General features: G+C 42.4%; 1 protein-coding gene across 1 annotated transcript in view; it reads right to left on the reverse strand.

Annotated features, from left to right (window-relative positions):
* The window catches only part of PAPPA2 (pappalysin 2), a 546,937-nt gene that overhangs the window by 340,679 nt on the left and 185,155 nt on the right, over positions 1–21,103 (reverse strand). The window contains exon 3 of the mRNA XM_033916510.1: positions 13,692–13,837. Within this exon, the coding sequence (XP_033772401.1) occupies positions 13,692–13,837 (146 nt within the window). The remainder of the gene's footprint in view (positions 1–13,691; positions 13,838–21,103) is intronic.

Consider the following 21,103-nt stretch of genomic DNA (forward strand, 5'->3'; position numbering starts at 1 on the left):
CCCTCCCCCCGGTGGCCATTGGCGCTGCTCCACCCCACTACATCCCCAAAAGACCCCCTACCCCCAAGGCCACTGGTGCACTTCCACATCCCCCCCCGTGAACAGGCATCGCCCCTCTCACGAACGCCCCCGCGAACCGGCATCCCCCACCCGCCCAAACTGAAGCCTTACCCATCTGGCACCAGTACACAGCACCAACCCACAGGAGGTGCAGGTGCCCAAAGATCATGCTGCTTGCGGACTAGGCCTTGAGCATCTGTGCATGTTCAAGGCCTTCTGGCTTTCATTCTCTCCGAGAATCTCACAGATGCAGATGCTCAATGCCCAGTCCAGCAAGAGGTAGGATCTTCGGGCACTGGCACCTCCTATGGGTTGGTGCTGCGTGCCGGTGCCAGATGGGGGTAAGGCCTCAGTTGAGCGGGCGGGGGATGCCGGTTCGTGCGGGGGAAGGCAGGAATTCACGAGGGGGGGGGGCGATGCCGGTTCAAGGGCGGGGGGACTCGCAAATCGAGTCAATGCTCGGTTTGCGAGTCACAATTTGCGAAAATGTTTTGCTCGTCTTGTAAAACACTCGCAAACCACGTTACTCGCAAACCAAGGTTTGACTGTATATTTGGGACATTGCTGAAACAAGGCTGCCCTGTGAACTTCTAAAAGCTAAGTTACCATTTCATATTCTGCTCTTTTCACTGGTTTTCAGCATTATATCTGCTTAATTTCTCTTCTCCTCCCTGTTTCTTACTAAAAAAAAAATATAAAAAAGCACAAAAAAATCCTTCTCTTTCCTCTGTTAAATCTTATTTCTTCTTCCTGCAGTTTTGTTTAAAATACTGTGTTTTAGGTGGTATAGAGCCTATATTTCTGGTGTCTGTGGCTCAGGGGGACTAAAGTAGGGAAAATCCTGTTATAAATCCTGTGTTTTAGGGTAGCACTGATAGAACCTGCGTTTTTGTTTAAAATACTGTGTTTTAGGTGGTATAGAGCCTATATTTCTGTCTTACCAGTATTCAGCCATTGTTTTCTGCTGATTAGGTGGAGAAGGGAGGGGTTCTGTTTTACTTCTAAGGTTAATTGCATTATCTTTGGGACATTGCTGAAACAAGGCTGCCCTGTGAACTTCTAAAAGCTAAGTTACCATTTCATATTCTGCTCTTTTCACTGGTTTTCAGCATTATATCTGCTTAATTTCTCTTCTCCTCCCTGTTTCTTACTAAAAAAAAAATATAAAAAAGCACAAAAAAATCCTTCTCTTTCCTCTGTTAAATCTTATTTCTTCTTCCTGCAGTTTTGTTTAAAATACTGTGTTTTAGGTGGTATAGAGCCTATATTTCTGCCTTACTAGTAGTCTTACTTATAGTCCCACCAACCCCAGGGACCACTATTCATATATAGAGACCCATATAATCAGGACTTCACAACCAATCAAGATGACCTTTATTCTATGCAATCACTGTGGTGCTTTAATTCCAAGACATACTATTTGGAGGCTTAAGGCTTGCCCCATCTGTCTTCAACTTGCCAGTATTAAGGAGGAGCTCTGCAAACTTAAGCAGGAATTGAATACAATTAAAGCAGCTTCCATCACTCCACAAAATCATACCAACTTACCACCTCTACCTCAAAGAATAAAACAGCCCAGGAATAAATGGGTCACAGTAGGCTCAGGAAGACTGCGACATGTAACACAGAAACATCCACCTTCACTAATATTACCTCTACAGAATTCCTTCGCTCCACTAGTGCACTGCGATACTCAGGAAAACAGAAGGGAGGTGGGACTGGAACCAATGAAGGAAACTCAAGAGAACAAGAGCACCCTAAGTACAAGTACAAATAAAAAAGCCAAAAACAGAAAACTATTACTGTTGGGGGATTCCATCATCAGAGGCATTAACCTTGGAACACAGGGCGAGGAGTCCAAAATAGTGAAATGTCTTCCAGGATCCTCAGCTACCAGGAGTTCCAGGCAAATACTGACTATAGTTAAGGAAGAAACTAAGGATTTTAACACTGATGTTGTTATCCATCTGGGAACAAATGACCTGGCCAACAACTCCACACTTGCAGCACAGAAAGCTTTTCGGGAGCTTGGTGAGGGCGTGAAACCTTTTGTAAAGACTTTAGCTTTTTCTGAAATACTGCCTGCATATGGAAAAGGAGAGCAAAGAGTGAAAAACACAGAGGACTTTAATAGATGGCTCAGAGCCTGGTGTCATCAAGAAGGCTTCAGGTACATAGGAGGATGGGGAAATACATGGAAGGACAAGAAGCTATATTGCACTGATGGGCTACATATTACTACAGCAGGAAAAAGAAACCTTGCAGAGAAATTTAGACAATATTTTTCCAGGCATTTAAACTAGAAGGTGGGGGTGGTGTATGTACGAAGGACAATTATAAAGACCACCCCCGGCAAAAGAAAAGATGTGATAGTAGTAAAGGCTGCAACATAAGCAATATCAGCAACTCATTTCTTAGTATTGCAACGGAAAGTGAAACGACACAAAAATCCATACGAAAAAGAAGATTATCGCTGAAAAATAGCTGGAAAGCGATGACCACAAATGCTCGCAGTCTAAGCAACAAAGTTCATGATCTGCAAGCTCTGATGTTAGAGGCAGATCTAGATATTGTTGCTATCACAGAGACATGGTTCAGTGAATCACATGGATGGGATGCAAACATACCGGGATATAATCTTTTTAGGAAGGACAGAGATGGTCATAAAGGTGGAGGAGTAGCTCTCTATGTAAAGATCAATATCCAAGCGACCGAAATGCAAGGGACCTGGGGAGAGGAAGAAGCGATATGGATTGCTCTGAAAAGAGAAGATGGAACTTCTATCTACGTGGGTGTAGTCTACAGACCTCCGACTCAATCGCAGCAAATTGATAAGGATCTGATTGTGGATATCCAAAAGTTTGGAAGGAAAGAGGAGGTTCTGCTGTTGGGAGATTTCAACCTGCCGGATGCGGACTGGAATGTTCCGTCTGCGGAATCGGAAAGAAGTAGGGAGATTGTGGATGCCTTTCAAGAGGCTCTGCTCAGACAAATGGTGACGGAACCCACAAGGGAAAAAGCGATATTGGATCTGGTCCTCACAAATGGAGAGAGTATCTCTAATGTTCGAGTGGGTGCTCACCTGGGTAGTAGCGATCATCAAACGGTTTGGTTTGATATAACGGCTAAAGTGGAGAGCGGCCGCACGATACTTAAAGTCCTAGATTTCAAACGTACGGACTTTAATGCAATGGGAAAGTACCTGAAGAAAGAGCTGTTAGGATGGGAGGACATAAGAGAAGTGGAAAGACAGTGGTCTAAGCTGAAAGGAGCGATAAAAATGGCTACGGACCTTTATGTGAAGAAAATCAATAAAAACAAAAGAAAAAGGAAGCCGATATGGTTCTCCAACCTAGTGGCTGAGAAAATAAAGGCGAAAGAGTTGGCGTTCATGAAATATAAAAAAACCCAAGAAGAGGAGAGCAGAAAGGACTACAGGGTGAAACTGAAAGAAGCCAAGAGAGAGATACGTTTGGCGAAGGCACAGGCGGAAGAACAAATGGCTAAAAATGTAAAAAAGGGAGATAAAAATTTTTTCAGATATATTAGTGAAAGGAGGAAGATAAAAAATGGAATTGCTAGGCTAAAAGATGCTGGGAACAAATATGTGGAGAGTGATGAGGAGAAAGCAAATGTGCTAAACAAATACTTCTGTTCTGTGTTCACAGAAGAAAATCCTGGAGAAGGACCGAGATTGTCCGGCAAAGTTACACGAGAAAATGGAGTAGATTCTGCGCCGTTCACGGAGGAGGGTGTTTATGAGCAACTTGAAAAACTGAAGGTGGACAAAGCGATGGGACCAGACGGGATCCATCCCAGGATACTAAGGGAACTCAGAGAGGTTCTGGCGAGTCCTATTAAAGACTTGTTCAACAAATCTCTGGAGACGGGAGTGATTCCTGGGGATTGGAGGAGAGCGGATGTGGTCCCTATTCATAAAAGTGGTCACAGGGATGAAGCAGGAAACTACAGGCCGGTGAGCCTCACTTCAGTTGTTGGAAAAATAATGGAAGTGTTGCTGAAAGAAAGGATAGTGTATTTCCTTGAATCTAATGGGTTACAGGATCCGAGGCAACATGGCTTTACAAAAGGTAAATCGTGCCAAACGAACCTGATTGAATTTTTTGATTGGGTGACCAGAGAGCTGGATCGAGGACATATGCTAGATGTAATTTATTTGGATTTCAGCAAAGCCTTTGATACAGTTCCTCATAGGAGGCTGTTGAACAAACTTGAAGGGCTAAAGTTAGGACCCAAAGTGGTGAACTGGGTCAGAAACTGGCTGTCGGACAGACGCCAGAGGGTGGTGGTTAATGGAAGTCGCTCGAAGGAAGGAAAGGTGACTAGTGGAGTCCCTCAGGGTTCGGTGCTGGGGCCAATCCTGTTCAATATGTATGTAAGTGACATTGCTGAAGGGTTAGAAGGAAAAGTGTGCCTTTTTGCAGATGATACCAAGATTTGTAACAGAGTAGACACCGAAGAGGGAGTGGAAAATATGAAAAAGGATCTGCAAAAGTTAGAGGAATGGTCTAATGCCTGGCAACTAAAATTCAATGCAAAGAAATGCAGAGTAATGCATTTGGGGATTAATAATAGGAAGGAACCGTATATGCTGGGAGGAGAGAAGCTGATATGCACGGACGGGGAGAGGGACCTCGGGGTGATAGTGTCCGAAGATCTAAAGGCGAAAAAACAGTGTGACAAGGCAGTGGCTGCTGCCAGAAGGATTCTGGGCTGTATAAAGAGAGGCGTAGTCAGTAGAAGAAAGAAGGTGTTGATGCCCCTGTACAGGTCATTGGTGAGGCCCCACTTGGAGTATTGTGTTCAGTTTTGGAGACCGTATCTGGCGAAAGACGTAAGAAGACTTGAGGCGGTCCAGAGGAGGGCGACGAAAATGATAGGAGGCTTGCACCAGAAGACATATGAGGAGAGACTGGAAGCCCTGAATATGTATACCCTAGAGGAAAGGAGAGACAGGGGAGATATGATTCAGACGTTCAAATACTTAAAGGGTATTAACGTAGAACAAAATCTTTTCCAGAGAAAGGAAAATGGTAAAACCAGAGGACATAATTTGAGGTTGAGGGGTGGTAGATTCAGGGGCAATGTTAGGAAATTCTACTTTACGGAGAGGGTGGTGGATGCCTGGAATGCGCTCCCGGGAGAGGTGGTGGAGAGTAAAACTGTGACTGAGTTCAAAGAAGCGTGGGATGAACACAGAAGATTTAGAATCAGAAAATAATATTAAAGATTGAACTAGGCCAGTTACTGGGCAGACTTGTACGGTCTGTGTCTGTGTATGGCCGTTTGGAGGAGGATGGGCAGGGGAGGGCTTCAATGGCTGGGAGGATGTAGATGGGCTGGAGTAAGTCTTAACAGAGATTTCGGCAGTTGGAACTCAAGCACAGTACCGGGTAAAGCTTTGGATTCTCGCCCAGAAATAGCTAAGAAGAAAAAAAAATAAAAAAAAAATAAAAAAAAAATTTTTTAAATTGAATCAGGTTGGGCAGACTGGATGGACCATTCGGGTCTTTATCTGCCGTCATCTACTATGTTACTATGTTACTATGTTACTATGTTACTATATGAAATGTGACTGCAAAGAAGTAAAAAGAATTGAAAGGATAAAATGTGTGATCCAAGTTATCTGTAATATAAGATAGTGATGTGCAAAATTCTCAAAGTGAGATATATGTAATACATATTTTACAGCAGGCACTGAAGAAGAAAATGTCCTTTCTGAGTAAGGCCTTCAATACTGTATATTAGCTGTCAAGTCTCAATTTCTAGTCTCTGCTTGTCTCCCTTCCTATCTTTCTTTTTTTTCTGCCTTTTTGCTTCTTAAAATCTCTATTAATAATATTTATTGAAACGATCTTGGGAGAATGTGTGCTTAATATTTAGACTTCTTGGTTTGATTGTATTTAAACTCAACTGCCAAGTTTTTTGCATCAGGAGATGGTCTCCCCCCTCTCCTGCAAGCAGGAATAAACCCCTGTGAGATGAGGGAAACTGGCACAGGAGATAACAGAAGAGAAATGGTGCCAATTCCAGCAATGGAGAAATCATATGCATGGTCACTGCCAACTGCAGGGGGAGGAGGGTGCTGTGTTCTTGAACTGCACCAGCTGTGGAAAGCAAGGGCAAGCAGAGCTGAAGCCACCCATGAAGGGGCACATAACCACCTGCCTAGACATGGAATGCAAGAGCCTCGCATAGCCATTATAATTTAGAAACCGGTGCTTTTATAGACACTGTGTCTAATGTGCTTTTATAGATTATAATACTGTGTTTCACTGAAAATAAGACAGTGTCATATTAATTTTGGGTCCAAAAAACACCCTAGGGCTTATTTTCAGGGATGTCTTATCTTTTTCATGTACAACAATCATCTCTCCCTTCCTCTCCTCTACCTCAATTTCCACCCCCCCCCCCCACCATGCAGCATCATTCCTCCCCTCTCACCCATTCCCTTGTGCAGCAGAACACCACCAACCCTCCCACCGTGAGACTGACATACCTCTGCTCCGAGGCCTCCTAAAGCAGGAGGTGGGGGGGGGGGGTTGCTGAATTGACAAGTCTGATTTTTTCAGCAAATCAGGCAGCACTAGTATCAGGGATGGAGTCAGGGACTGTTAGGGATATTCGGGAGGGGGGAGCTTTGGGGGTCGATCTTAACTAGGGCTTGTTTTGGGAGTAGGGCTTATATTAATAGCATCTTTAAAAATCATGCTAGGGCTTATTTTCGGGGAAACAGGGTATGTATCTAATGTGCTTTTAAATTTAGATTTACATATAGCCATGAGAGAAAGAAAGTTCTGTGCAGGCTTGAGCCTTCATTAGCTCCCGGTTTATCTCAGGATTCAATTTAAATGTGCTTGCATCACTTTTAAAATCTTATATGGTATTTTTATTCCCCTGCTATGGAACGTTTACAGATTTTCCCATGCAAGAGGCATCCAATAATTCATACTCTCCCTTCCTTCTAGAAAAGGAATTAAAGGAGTCAAGCTCTTTAGCCAATCTTTGGTTTTCAAACTCTCTCAACTATGGAATGAACTCCCCTTAATTTTGAGAAATCCCCCCAGTCCTTTTTAATTCTTCTGCAAATCTTTAAAAACTTTTCTATTTGCTAAACACTTTGAATTTCTTGTTATTTTTCTTTTAGTACTCTTTTAGCTATTGTTAACCGAGTCGAGCTTCCTTTTGGTTTGATGACCCAGTATATAAAGCTAAATTTTAGGCCCTCTTTTACTAAGGTGTGCTAAGCATTTTAGCGTGCGTTTAGCGCACGCTACATCAACGCGTGGGCTAACCGCTAATGCATCCATAAGATAGCATGCATGCATTGGCGTTTAGCGCATGATTAGCGCACGCTAATATTTAAGGCACGCTAAAAAGCATAGCGCACCTTAGAAAAAGAGGGGGTTAGTTTAGTATAGTTTAAAAGAGAGTACTCCAGATAGAAGAAAGAACATAAGAAACGCCTTCACCGGATCAGACCAAGGTCCATCTAGTCCGGCGATCCGCACACGCGGAGGCCCATTTAGGTGCTCCTTGTTGGAGACCCGGATTTCCCGTATCCCTCAATATGATTTGCAAGAAGGTGTGCATCCAACTTGCGTTTGAAACCCAGAACAGTATTCTCTGCCACCACCTCCTCTGGGAGAGCATTCCAAGCGCCCACCACTCTTTGTGTGTCACATCTGAAAATGTCAGTAATGCTGCTTCCTGGTCAATTTGGTCAAATCCTTTTAATATTTTAAAAGTCTCTATCAGATCCCCACGCAGTCTTCTCTTTTCGAGGGTGAACAGTCCCAGTTTTCCGAGGCATTCCTTGTAGCTTAAATTCTCCATGCCTTTGACTAGTTTCGTGGCTCGCCTCTGCACCCTCTCCAACAGAATTTTATCCTTCATAAGGTATGGAGACCAGTGTTGGACACAGTATTCTAAGTGTGGTCTGACCATTGTTCTGTAAAGTGGCATTATAACATCTTCCGACCTACTCGTGGTCCCTTTCTTATGATATTTCAGAAATATTTTGATTAAGTCGGTTTGTAAAATTTTTGATATTGAATTAACTTTTATTGTAACTTGCTTGGAACATTGTGGTTAAGTGGGATATAAATATGGCAATTAAATTAAATTCTCATTTGTTTCAAATGTGGAGAAAAGAACATTTCATAATGTGAATCCACATTTCTATAATTTCATGGAGGCTTCCCACCCAGGGGTATGTAACTTTGTGGATCAAGTTGAGCTGGTTGAGACTCCCTTCCAGATATTGGTGGATTCTAGAAATTTTAAGATTCTTATTTGGAGGGGGGATAATAACAAGGCTTCAAATGGATTATGAGAAGACAGTACCTTTATTCCTGTGTATTTGGAGACCAGAAGCAATATACAACTGCTCAGGTCTGGATCAACAGCTTGACAACTGGAATTTTACCTTGGCTTCCCTACCTGGTTTGTCTTGAGTTGAAATTATCTAGGGTATGAGTTCATCTGGACAAGCTAACTGCTGATCAGAAAAGTTGAAGAAAGAATCTCTTCCAGAGATCTTCATGCTGAAGGACCCAGTCCTGTATGTAGACAACTCTAAGGTGCCTAAAACCCAATGGCATATAGAACCTGCACTGGTCTCTTCTGGTCACCACCGTTCACTGCCATTCACCACTGGTAGCTTGGTCCCAATGGACCCTCTGTTCACCGGTCAATTCTGGTCTCCTGGTACCATGGTCCCCGCAGACCCTCTGGTCAATTTGGGTTTGAACTTACTGGAGGATAGATGGGTGCCAGCATATATCCCTCCAAGGGTCACTCTTAGGAGTTCCTGTTTCCAAGAACTCCCCCCACTTGTCTTTCTGTGCGCCAGGTCTTGTCTGCAAGCTCCTATTTTTCTCACAGTGAGATCTCCTCCAATTATGCAAATCAGTTTGCTTCGCTTGGCCTGTACCCAGCAGATTTTAGCATAGGGCTTCTCCATGCAGCTTTCTCTCAGAGGTGATTAGGGTGATAGCGACTCTACCCTGTCACAAGGTGTTATATATAGAATCAGGCTCTGAATGAATATATATATTCTGATTTGTACTTTGTAGTTTTTGAAAAAGTAAACAAAATAAAAGGAATAAAGGTAATACCTTTTTACTAGTCTAACTTACCCCCTCCTTTACAAAGCCATGCTAGCATTCTATGAGCGTTAGACCTGTTACCGCAATGGCCGGTGCTAAAAACACTAGCATGGCTTTGTAAAGGACAGAGTTAATGCACTGTAATGCACTGTTTATTTCTTTTAATTCTATATATTATCTCAAACAGTGGACTACTAAACCATTTCACTGAAAAAGTAAACAAACAATTCCCATTTCCCTGTTCTACTCACTTAGGATTTTATAAACTTCTCTATATCTCCCCTCAGTCATGTCTTCTCCAAGCTGAAGAGCTGTAGCTCTTTACCTCCTCTTACAAGAGTATATTATCTCCCTGCCAAACCCCAATCCAAAGAAGAAGAAAAAGTTGAGGAATCCCGGGATAGACCATTGGACATTTCCGCAATACTGGAACAATCGGAGAGAGAATTGGCTGTTCCAGCCACTCTCTTGCTGTCTGTGGCCTTGGCTCCAGACAAGGATTGGATACTAAAACTTTTCTTTAAAAATAGATCCAAGGACTTCCTGGGACATCATATTCAGATATTTCCTGATGTCTCCAGAGAGACTCAAAAGAGAAGAAGAGAATTCTTAATCCTGAAACCTGGAGTGACTCAAATAGGGGGCATTTTCTTCTTGAGATATCCATGTAAATGTGTAGTTAGATACTTATCCTTGAAGTATATTTTTACAGAGCCATCTCATTTGATAAGTTTTCTCTCAATGAAACGTCTTGAGAAAGGAATAGCTGCGCCTAAGGATGGTTAACTCTCTGTATTGTAGTAGATATATGGCTTTTCTTGTTAAATTGTTTAATTTACTTTGCTCTACTCTTTAAAATCTTGGATTATTTTATTTTATGTATTGTTATCTTAAGTTTAACTTTGTACTCCAATTTTGGGAATTCAGTTAATTTGTTTTTTCTGATCGCACTTTTCTGTACAAGATGTTTATGCTTGGTAATATTATGAAATTCTATAAATAAATAAATAAAAAAAGCTGAAGAACTAACTGTAACCTCTTTAGCTTTTCTTCATAGGATTGTGGTCACCCTTCTCTGTACCTTTTATAATTCTGTTATATCTTTTTCAAAATGAGGTGACCAGAACTGCAGACAATACACATTACTCAAGGTTCTGTTGTACCATGAAGAGATAGAAAAGAGTATACAGAAATATTAGCCAGTGTGTAAAAATGGACATAATATTATATACTTGTGAGGGATGGGTTAAGGGGAGAACTTCTGAATGATTTGATCACACCATGTCATTAACAAGACACCACGTATTCACAGATACTTTTTGCTCATCTTGGATCAAGTCATGAGGTTTGAATCTAGAATGATAGCCTTCAACTTCCTGAGAAATATGATAGCTTTCTTTAACAAGAAACTGTACAATTTATATTACATCAAAAAGAAGTGATGAAAACTAAGTAATAAGAAACTTTATGAATTGCAATGGTCCAGATCACTGAAAAAAAGGGTACCCCCCTCTTTTATCAAGATGCGCTAGAAGTTTTAACACGGGCTGGCGACGAAAGTGTTCCGACGTTCATAGGAATTCTATGAGCGCCAGAGCATTTACTGCGTCGGCCTGCGCTAAAAATCTCTAGCGCAGCTTGAAAAAAAAGCTGACCATAGTTTGGTTTTCAATGTTAATCTGGATGGATAATCTTTTCAATGTTGTTAATTAAGTATTACTCCATAAAGAGAGCAAACGGTCGGTCAACCCTAGAATAATTTAGGAAGGGGAAATTTGTAAAAACAGAAATGTCTATGATGTCTAATCATTAAAAAAAAAAGACAACTCTTCTTGACATAGAATTGTTAATTTAACGATAAGAGTATTTTCTATAATAAATATGTTTTCTCAAGTCTTCTATTTGTCTTGTCTGTCTTTATTAGATTGTAAGCACCACCAAGCAGTAAATTTTAATTTTTTCCATTTATCAAACAAGCATAATCAATATACTTGAATATAGATTCAGAAACTTAAATAAGTATCATATAACGGGGGAGAGGTAGAAGAACCCCCCTCCCCATATCAGAAAAATATATTATTATTTAGTCCACAAATAATATGGAGTCAAGAAAGAGAAAAAAATAACAAGAAAAAAAAACCCCTGTAAATACCATGAGAGCATTCTAAGAAGACTCAGCCAGCAGCCAGTTCGTTTTATTCTTTAGGAATCCTATTATGAGCTCCCCACCTTCTCTAGCTGCAATAAATTCTAACAATTGTTTAGGCTCAAAGAAAAGAAAAAATTTTTCAAATAGCACCCAGAGAAATGACTCTTGGTCTATAGGCCTTCTTCTTCGCTGCGTCACTTGTGAAACATCAGGAAATATACGTATCGTAGAGCCCATAAACTGAGCATTAATATTTCGGAAATAAGATTTCAGAATTAAGTCTCTATCAAATTCAAGAGCAAAAGCCACCAAAAGAGTAGTCCTTTCTGTTACCACCTCAAGGGAATTTTCCAAAAAATTTGTCAAATCAGTTTTACCTCCAGGAATCTCTGCATCAGTTGAAGTAGAGCTAACTAAATTAGCTCTAATGGTTAAATACTGCGCTCTAATTATTGGTGGTAATTTTTCTACAGGAATCAACAAAACTTCGCACATATATTTACGGACCATTTTGAAAACTGAGATTACTGGTGATCTAGGAAAATTCAATAATCTCAGGCTATTTTTCCTTTGATAATTTTTCATATATTCCATTTTTTTCTGAATAGCTGACCTTTAATTATATCAGATTGAAGATCTTTAACCTGAATAATCTATTGTTCATGTTTCTGAATGGTCTCACCATACTCTATCAAAGTTTCACTATGTTGGTCCACCTTTGCCTTGATAGTTCCACAATCCATCCTTAACAAAGCTACAGCTTTTTTTTAGGTTAGAATCCATAATTTTTTTATTTTTTTTTTAAGTTCAATCAGTTTTATTAGCATTTTGTCATATAAATACAAACATAGACCTCATATTCATAATAATATTTACCACAGACGGTTTCACCATCTCTCCAAAAAAATGTATTCTCCTTCCCGGCTTTCAATATTCCTTCTGTCTCAATGCCTGAGATTGTTGTTAAATTGCCAGTTTGGTCTTCAACCCCACGGGGTCTCCCAGCTGTTCCTCCAGGGCCATGCGCTTCCGTTTCCTCTAACGAGGACCTCAGCACAGCCTGGTGCATGGGATTGGTTCTACCAGGCTGGAGAGGTGCCTGTCTCGATTCGGGGCTAACGGAGGCCCCTTCCACGCTAAGATCCTCCACTCGAAGTGGAGTCACTCTTAAAGCAGGCTGAGCCTTCTGTTGGGCATGCTGTGCCAGCCCCTCCAAAGTTGCCTGAACCAGCTGATTTGGAGTTGCAGCTGCTGGAGGCACAAACTGCGCTGATCCTTTACACTTACCCATCAGAAAAAACGGGTAAGTTAGGAATCAAGTCTGTTTCGGCACAGATTAGTGGAGCAGCTCAGCATGCACGATTGCTCCCGACGCCATCTTGATTTCCTGCCAAGCAGCAAATTTTCTTATGTGCATTTGTACAGTGTTACATACATCTAATAATAATTTGCTTTGTAGCATCATCAGGTGATTACCATTAGCCAATCACAATGCTCTGCCTAATTTTCCTAACATCTTAAAGTTACTATATTTCACAAATGGGTGGAAAGTCACTGGATGGTAATGCATAGCAGCTGTCAGGAGGAATTAAAATGTAGAAATAGCTTTCATATTATAATGCACACTGTAATGTCATGCCAGGAATAACTCATTCTGGAATGATATTCAGGATATGTTATCTAGGGTGAACAGAACTGAGAAGGGAGGCATAAAGAGAAGGGAGCTATGGATTAAATGTTTAAGAAAAGGGTGGATTGATAACTGTCGTCTGTCAACGAGTTGCCCAACCACAAAAGTGGTTTCCGGGAACTGACACAGTCAATTTCCTGATGATTTGCCCACAGTCACATCCAATTTGCTCAGAAAACTATCTGTGTGGAAAAACATAGCAGACTGTTCAAGAAAAAATATGAAAAAAGGAAGCCCCATAGTCTAAGCAGAAATTATTGTTGAACACGACACCTTTTTAAAACTAGGAGCTTTGACCTCCAGGTGTCCACAAGTTAGGACAGGGCAACTGGCCATCACAGATTATTGATGAAACATGGAAAAGCATGCAATAGAGAACTCTACTAAAGAACCTGTCAAAGCAGAATAAGAAGGAGAGACAAAAAAGAAATGTATCTTTAAAATGCTTCCAGATAAATTTGACTAATGTTAACATGCTAATGTAATTTGAAGTCTTTTTTGTAACATCGCTGTCTCTATACAGTCTCTTCCTCTGTAAACTGCTCTGAACTACTTGTGGTATATAAAAATAAAGTTATTATTATTATTATTTGAGTGAGTTGAAAAGAGGCAAAGAAAGAAAGACAAAGATTAAGAATAGATTATCTCCAGAAACTCTTACCCAGGTGACTTACGGCCTCTTTATCCCATGGCCAGGTTGCAGCACCAGCTAGTTCCTCCCGTACAGAATTGGCAAAGTAAACGTTCAGAAAATGAGTGCTGTTCAGCTGAAGAGCCTCTTTCAGTTCTTTTACACTCATATAGGTCCTACCAGGGAACAAGAGTAGAGAAGGAGAAAAGCAATACATCGTACATTAGTATGCAATGGTGTCGGGTCAAAAGCGCGCGAGGACTATGAACCGCAATGGTGACGGGTCAAAAGCGCCCAAGGACAAAGGCGCGCCGACAACCAAGCGCAAACAACTGAGCGCAGGGCTTAATCGCGCCAAAGAAAAACAGTATTTTATAGGGCTCTGACGGGGAGTGTGGGGTGGAACCCCCCACTCTACTTAATAGGGATCGCACTGCCTCATGCTGCCATGTTGGAGGTGTGTGGGGGATGTAACCCCCCCCCCCCACACACACACACACACATTATACTGAAAACTTAACTTTTTCCCTAAAAAAACAGGGGAAAAGTTAAGTTTCCAGTATAATGAGGGGGGTTACATCCCCCAAACCCCCTACTATGCCAGCACAATCTCTATTAAGTAAAGTGGGAGGGTTCCCCACCAACACCATCCGTCGGAGCCCTTTAAAATACAGTGTTTCTTCGGCACGATGAAGTCCTGCGCTCAGTTGTCCGTGCTCGGTTGTCGGCGCGCCTTTGTCCTCACACACTTTAGACTATGAACCGTGATAACCGTACTAGATGGGAGAGGTTTACAGTATGGACAAATGCCAGGTAGCTGCAAATGGTCACATCCTATCAAGTTGGCAGTTCAAACAAGCACAAAGAAACTATTTCTTTAGAGAAAATGATCACACACAGCCTCGGAGTTCAAACATTTTCATTTTGTTTTATTTCTCACTAGTCTTTAAGCCCGTTAGATTAACGGGTGCTAGAACATATGTGTGTGTGTCTGTCTTTTTTTCTCTCTCTCTCCTTAGCCGCTTTATTTCTTTCTGCCTTTCTTTTTCCTTGGCTGTCCATCACCACCCCTTGCCTGCTCCCCCTGTCCATTTTCCCTTCCTTTTACCTCCACTGTGTCCACCACCACCCCTTCACTGCTCTCCTTATGCAGCAGCAGCCCTTCTCCCTTTGTTTTACCTCCCCCCTGTCCAGCAGCACCTCTTTCCTTCTCCCCCTGTCCAACATTAGTCCTCCGTTCTTTTTTCTTCACCTCCCCTGTCCATCAGCATCTCTTTCCTTCTCCCCCTGTCCAGCAGTAGGCATCCCTTCCTTTTTTATCCTCCCTCCTCCTTCTTATCCCTATGATACTCTTACCTTGCTCTGCCCCTGATCAGAGGTTCCCGACAGCTGCCCAGTTGCACCCATTGGAAAAGTTCCCACTGCCGCATCCCGCACCCCTCCTGACGCGGCTCCCGCTGTCCTTTCTGTCTGTCTCTGTCCCTGGCCCCCTTTGCCTGTCTGTCTTTCTGTGTATCTCCCTGACCCTGTGTCTTTCTTCTTTCCTTTCTGTCTCCCTTCCTCCCTCTGTCTGTCTGTCCAAAGCAGCATTCCATCCCCCTCCCCCCACACCAGTTCCCTGTGCACCTGCCCCTGTGTCTTTCTTATTTTCTTTGTGTTTCCCTTCCTCTCTCTGTCTGTCCAAAGCAGCATTCCATCCCCCTCCATTTCCCTCCCCCCACACCAGTTCCCTGAGCACCTGCCCCTGTGTATTTCTTATTTTCTTTGTGTTTCCCTTCCTCTCTCTGTCTGTCTGTCCGTCCAAAGCAGCATTCCCTTCCCCTCCCCCCCCCCACCAGTTCCCTGTGCAGCAGCATTAGCGTTTCCTCTACCCGCCCCTGTCCCTTCCCCTTCCCCTTCCCGCGGGCCGGACTACAAAGGTGGTGATTCCAGCAGCGCTTTTATCAGTCTCCACACGCTGCTTCGGGCCCTTCTGCCCTGATTTACTCTGGCACGTCCCTGATGACATCATCAGAGACGCGGCAGAGCAAATCAGGGCAGAAGGGCCCGAAGCAGCGTGTGGAGACTGATGTACACGCTGCTTGAATCGCCATTCGGACCCGCGGGAAGAGAAGGGGGTGGGCGGCAAAGGAGAAACGGAGATCGGCGGCGGCGACAGGAGAAACGGAGAACGTCGTCTGGCTGCGGTCCGGCTTGTGGAGGCGATCGGGTGGTGACGTATTCGCGCGCATGCGCACTCCTTCGGCCACAGACCTACAGCGCACGGAACACGAAAATAGGACTGCGCATGCGCGAGTTAGCCTTTTATTATATAGGATTGCTCAATTCATTTTGTTTAAACGTCATGTTTGTTTCAGAGCAATATTACTAAAGTGCTCTTTGGGCTCCTTTTACTAAGCTGCGTTAGGGCATTAATGCGTGGAATAGTGCACGCTACAATGCCGTGCGCGCTAGACGCTAACGCCAGCATTGAGCTGGCGTTAGTTCTAGCTGCGTAGTGCGGGGTTAGCACGCGCTAATCTGTTGCCTGCGCTAAAAACGCTAGTGTACCTTAGTAAAAGGAGCCCCTTGTTTCCGAATGAGGATGCACTCTTTCCAAAGAATGTGCACTATTATCATCAACTAAAAAATAGAGCATGGGTCTTTTCTACTCATTCTCATTTGTTAATGACATGAGCTATGTCACTGACACTTCCAATATCATTGCAAATGGCATCCAGTCCCTACCTGGGACCTGATTAGTAGTTCAGTCTGAGTCACTATAATGGCTACAATGCTGTGTCTGAAAGTGATAATTCACTGTTTTTTAAAAATTGCTTTTGTTGCTTTCCTTTTAAGTATTTGCATTATCTCTCCTGGTAGGTCAGCTGGGGAAAGCTTAATTGATCGCATTACATAAGTAATTATGGGGCCCTTTTACTAAACTGCACTATGAAATGGAGTTAGCACATCCTTACACTGGACTTTTCCACACACAAACTTATTTTAGCATGGCCATCAAAAAGGGTTTTTTCCTATTTGTTAAATATATATGGCTATGTGCTAATGTTAGCATTAATGCATGTCCATTAAAAAAAATTAAAACAGATAGGGGGCCTTGATGAGGCAAGATGGCAGCAATGGCGGTTGTATGAGAGGACGCTATGCCTAGTGTCGGATACCACCAAGAAAATTAAAATGGTTAAGAGGAAGGGGAAGCCTCAAATGTTCCCGGTCGATTCGGCTCCCTCCCCGGTATTGGGACAACAGACACTGGATAGATTCCTCCTACCTTTTGCGCCAGAGAATCCTCGGGGCAGCGGTAAGCAACTAACGGGATTTCATCCTCAGCGTGATTGAAACCACGCTGAGCTCAGGGGCCCACGAGACTCCACCTCAACCCAGAAGTGAATCGGAGGAGTCGATGGGAAGCCCCGCGGATACCCGAGAGGTTGCTGTTGGAGGCCTCCTTGCTGGGACGTTGACCCCACTGTTCCTTGCCATGGCGGAACAACCAGCCGGGGAGAGTAGTGAAGGAGCAGTAGGAGGAGAACATGTGGGTAAGCTCCCGAGGCCAGGTCCTGCTGTATCTGGAACCAAAGAGGCTGGTTTGGAGTCCTCCATGAGGTTGAAGAAAAGAACAATAGAAAAAGTGACACTGGAGGAGGTATGGGAAGCTGTTACTACTCTAGAGGCTAAATTGACAACATTTAAATAAACTGTTTCAACTTCTAGAGGTGGTACAATCCCATATTAAGTAAACAGGGGACTTATCATCAGCCTTCGATACTATAGATCATCAATTGTTAATCCACAGGCTTTGCGACATAGGGATCTCTGATCAAGTGTTAGACTGGTTTAAAACATATTTTAAAGATCGTTCCTCGAAAGACCAGTTTAATGGTTCTACCTCTGACACTTTCTCTAACAACTATAGGATCCCACAAGGTTCCATTCTTTCCCCTATGCTATTTAATATCTTCCTCGCTCCACTTATCACATTAGGGCAATCTATTGGGTTTTCTATCTTTGCTTACGCGGATGATATTCAACTTACCCACCCTGCTGATCTGGACAAACCTGCAGATATCTCATCTATTAACTTGAAACTGGAACAAATCAGCCATTGGTTAAGCACAAATATGCTAGCCCTCAACATCAGCAAAACCAAAGTAATGATTTTCCCAATCAAGGAAGGTCTTACCTTTCCCTGCCCCATAACAATAAAATCAGTTTTAGTTCAGGTAGTTACCTCTATTAAACTTCTTGGTGTTACTTTCGATGGAAAACTCTTGTTCAATGAACAATTAGTTAAGAAATGTTTCTACCGTCTTCGAATGATTAGATCTCTTGCCACCTTATTAGATCAATCTTCATTAAATATTCTTATTCATTCGCTCATTATTTCATGTTTAGATTACAGTAATGCACTATACAAAGGAATCACTAAAAGTATGAAATCCAGAAGGAATCTCTCTTTCGCACAGTGCATACTGTATACTACAATGAACCTACTCCACTTACCCTGGTTTAGGAGTGAGGTTCATTAGTGTCATCATATGTAGGGTTACCATACGTCCGGATTTCCCCCGACTTGTCCTCCATTTGAGAACATGTCCGGGAGTCCGGACAGTTTTTGAAAACCCATGGGTTTTATTTTTGGCTTGTGCTATAGCTTTTCTCCTTTTATGCAACTAGTTTAATTCACCTGGGAAACCCTCTCAGCCACAAATGCTTCTAAGTCCATCCAGGGGATAAATCAAGCTATTATTGAGATGGCTTGCGGAAATCCACTGCTTATTCCTAGGATAAGCAGCATAAAATCAGTTTTACTACTTGGGATCTAGCTAGGTACTTGGAACCTTGATTGGCCACTGTTGCAAACAGGATACTGGACTTGATGGACCTTCAGTCTGTCCCAGTATGGCAATTCTTATGTTCTTATGAGCCCTAGAACAACTACACTTCTATATTTTTCAATTACTAAAATGAGAGCAATTTTGGAACGTTTAGAAATGTTTAAAGGTACAAATTGAAACCTGATTCATAATACCCCTTATCATTTGGAGTGATTTGGCACTTCTGCTAGCTCCTTGATGCAAATAAACTCTAGCTTCTATCTGGGAAATATGACAGGAACACAGTAGAGTTTGAAACCGTTTCCAAAGCACAGTCTTAGTAGTTATTTCATGCAGAATATGAGATGCATTTTGTCAGTATAAAATCCTGTGTTTCTGAAAATGTACCACATCTGTACCTTTTCTAGACGATCATGACTAATGTAGCAAAACTACATGTTGGCCCAGAATAAAGGACAACTGCTTGCTCGACAGTTGACCTTCGTGCATTTGCAATGATTGCTGGCCAATATAATTCTCCTCTGTAGAACCCACTAGAAAAAAAAAAAAAAATCATGCAAGCGTGAACTCAGATTGAGTTTGGAATACTGCTTGGAAGTTGTGCAATGTTTGTGACATAATGTAATTATTTCCATAACGAAGAACGAATGGAAGTAAGAAACCAGCTGCATTGAGAAGCTAAGAGCCTTTAACAAACAGTATGTGGTCAACACACAATAACTAATATACCTGATACCGGTAGAAAAAAAAAAGTCATTTTTTTTCCCCTTACAATCGAAACTGTTTCTCTACTAATGTTAGCTTGCAAATACCCTTAAAAACTGTAAACTGCATTCCAAACATTGCTCTTTCTTCAGTAAATGTTTGCTATCTTTCTCTTATTAGGTCCGACAGTTTTAATTTTGTCCCATGCCATTTATGGACTTGAAGTTCTGCCTCTGCTAGCGAAATTGGAACTTGAACTCCATGGATATAATTGGTCACAAAGAGAACTGATCCAGTCTGTTGGGTCTAACCCAGGGGTGGGCAATTCCGGTCCTCGAGGGCCGGAATCCAGTCGGGTTTTCAGGATTTCCCCAATGAATATGCATGAGATCTATTTGCATGCACTGCTTTCAATGCATATTCATTGGGGGAATCCTGAAAACCCGACTGGATTCCGGCCCTCGAGGACCGGAGTTGCCCACCCCTGGTCTAACCTATCTTAGGTGATAGTTCTGCCCTTGTCCATACCTCCTCTCTGTCAAAACCTAGAGGTCAGATGCATCAACTGAGCACTTGGAGGCGAGGAAGAAGATGAGTGCAGTAGCAGCAACTCCTACTGTCCTCAGTAGCCTTAGAGGAAACTCTACTCTATGCTCAGCCTCAGTCACCAAGGGATGCTATAAACACACAGGTGAAAGGGAAAAATGAGAATGGAAGAGCTCTGTGAAGATATTAAATGATAATTGACAACTTATTTTTTTTTCTTATCAGGCATGCCCCAATCGGATGTTGTTTCCTTTTTATGTTCTCCTTCCCTATGATTAATTATTGGAGTTCTTCCTGTTTCCCTTGTACCTCGTTGTTATTTAATCGATGTACTCGTCTGAGTCTTTGTCCACCAAAACATGTTGTTTGTACTTCCCTTTTTTAAAAAAAATTGTACATCGCTTAGAAATTTTGATAATGCAATACAATGAAATTTTAATTAAACTGGAACTTTTCTTCCTTTCTTTCCAGCTATCATCAGAGCACACCAGCACCATGCACAAATATTCCTTCCTGCCAGGATTTTCAATAATGCATGAGACACCCCTAAATCCTCTATGGCAGGGGTGTCCAACCCTTGGCTCGTGGGCCACATGTGGCCCTGTGAAGTATTTTGTGCGGCCCCGCTCAAAGGTGATGCGGTGTTTTCCTCTGCCGTCCCCGGGTGTTTACCATCTTGATGGCTCCCTCCTCCGTCTTGCTGCAGCGTTTGCTCAAAGCCCTAGGCAGCGGATCCTATGTGCCTCTTGCGGCTGACCCGGAAGTGTTCCCTCTGATGTCGCGATATAAGAGGGAACGCTTCTGTCAGCATAGCTATTGCTAGCATTCAGCATTTTCAGTTGGCATAACTAATGTCAGCGAAGGCCTATGGGAAATTATATCAATCTGACTTTGGCATGTGAATGTAGATAGACCCTGAGTGTAGGCAGACTGTTTCATATGGCCCAAAAAGACGGTGTTAAATAGCCCTGATTGAATCATTAGCTAAAAGGTGTTAATGTGTTAATGTCTGATTAAGAGGGTGCTTAGGACAATGGGTCCAGGTGCACAGATAACTAAAGTTAATCAGAAACTATTGTCAGAGGCATACTGGAAATTACATTTGACCATAGCCTATTCTTCGGCTGTCTAGCACAAGTTTACTAAGGAGGGGGAGATATAACTTCTATTGAAGCTCAATAGTTTTCTATATTCAGAATAAAGATTCCAAGCTATAAAAGCCTCCTCTGTGCAACACACAGGAGCTCTCTCTTTCTCTATCTCTCTGTCTATCCTTCTCTTTATCTATGGAACACGAAGCATCACCCCATCCCCCTTTTCTCTCTTTCTGCCTTTCCCTGGAACTTCACGCTT

Source organism: Geotrypetes seraphini, chromosome 12 (genome assembly GCF_902459505.1).
Source record: "Geotrypetes seraphini chromosome 12, aGeoSer1.1, whole genome shotgun sequence".
Taxonomy (NCBI): Eukaryota; Metazoa; Chordata; class Amphibia; order Gymnophiona; family Dermophiidae; genus Geotrypetes; species Geotrypetes seraphini.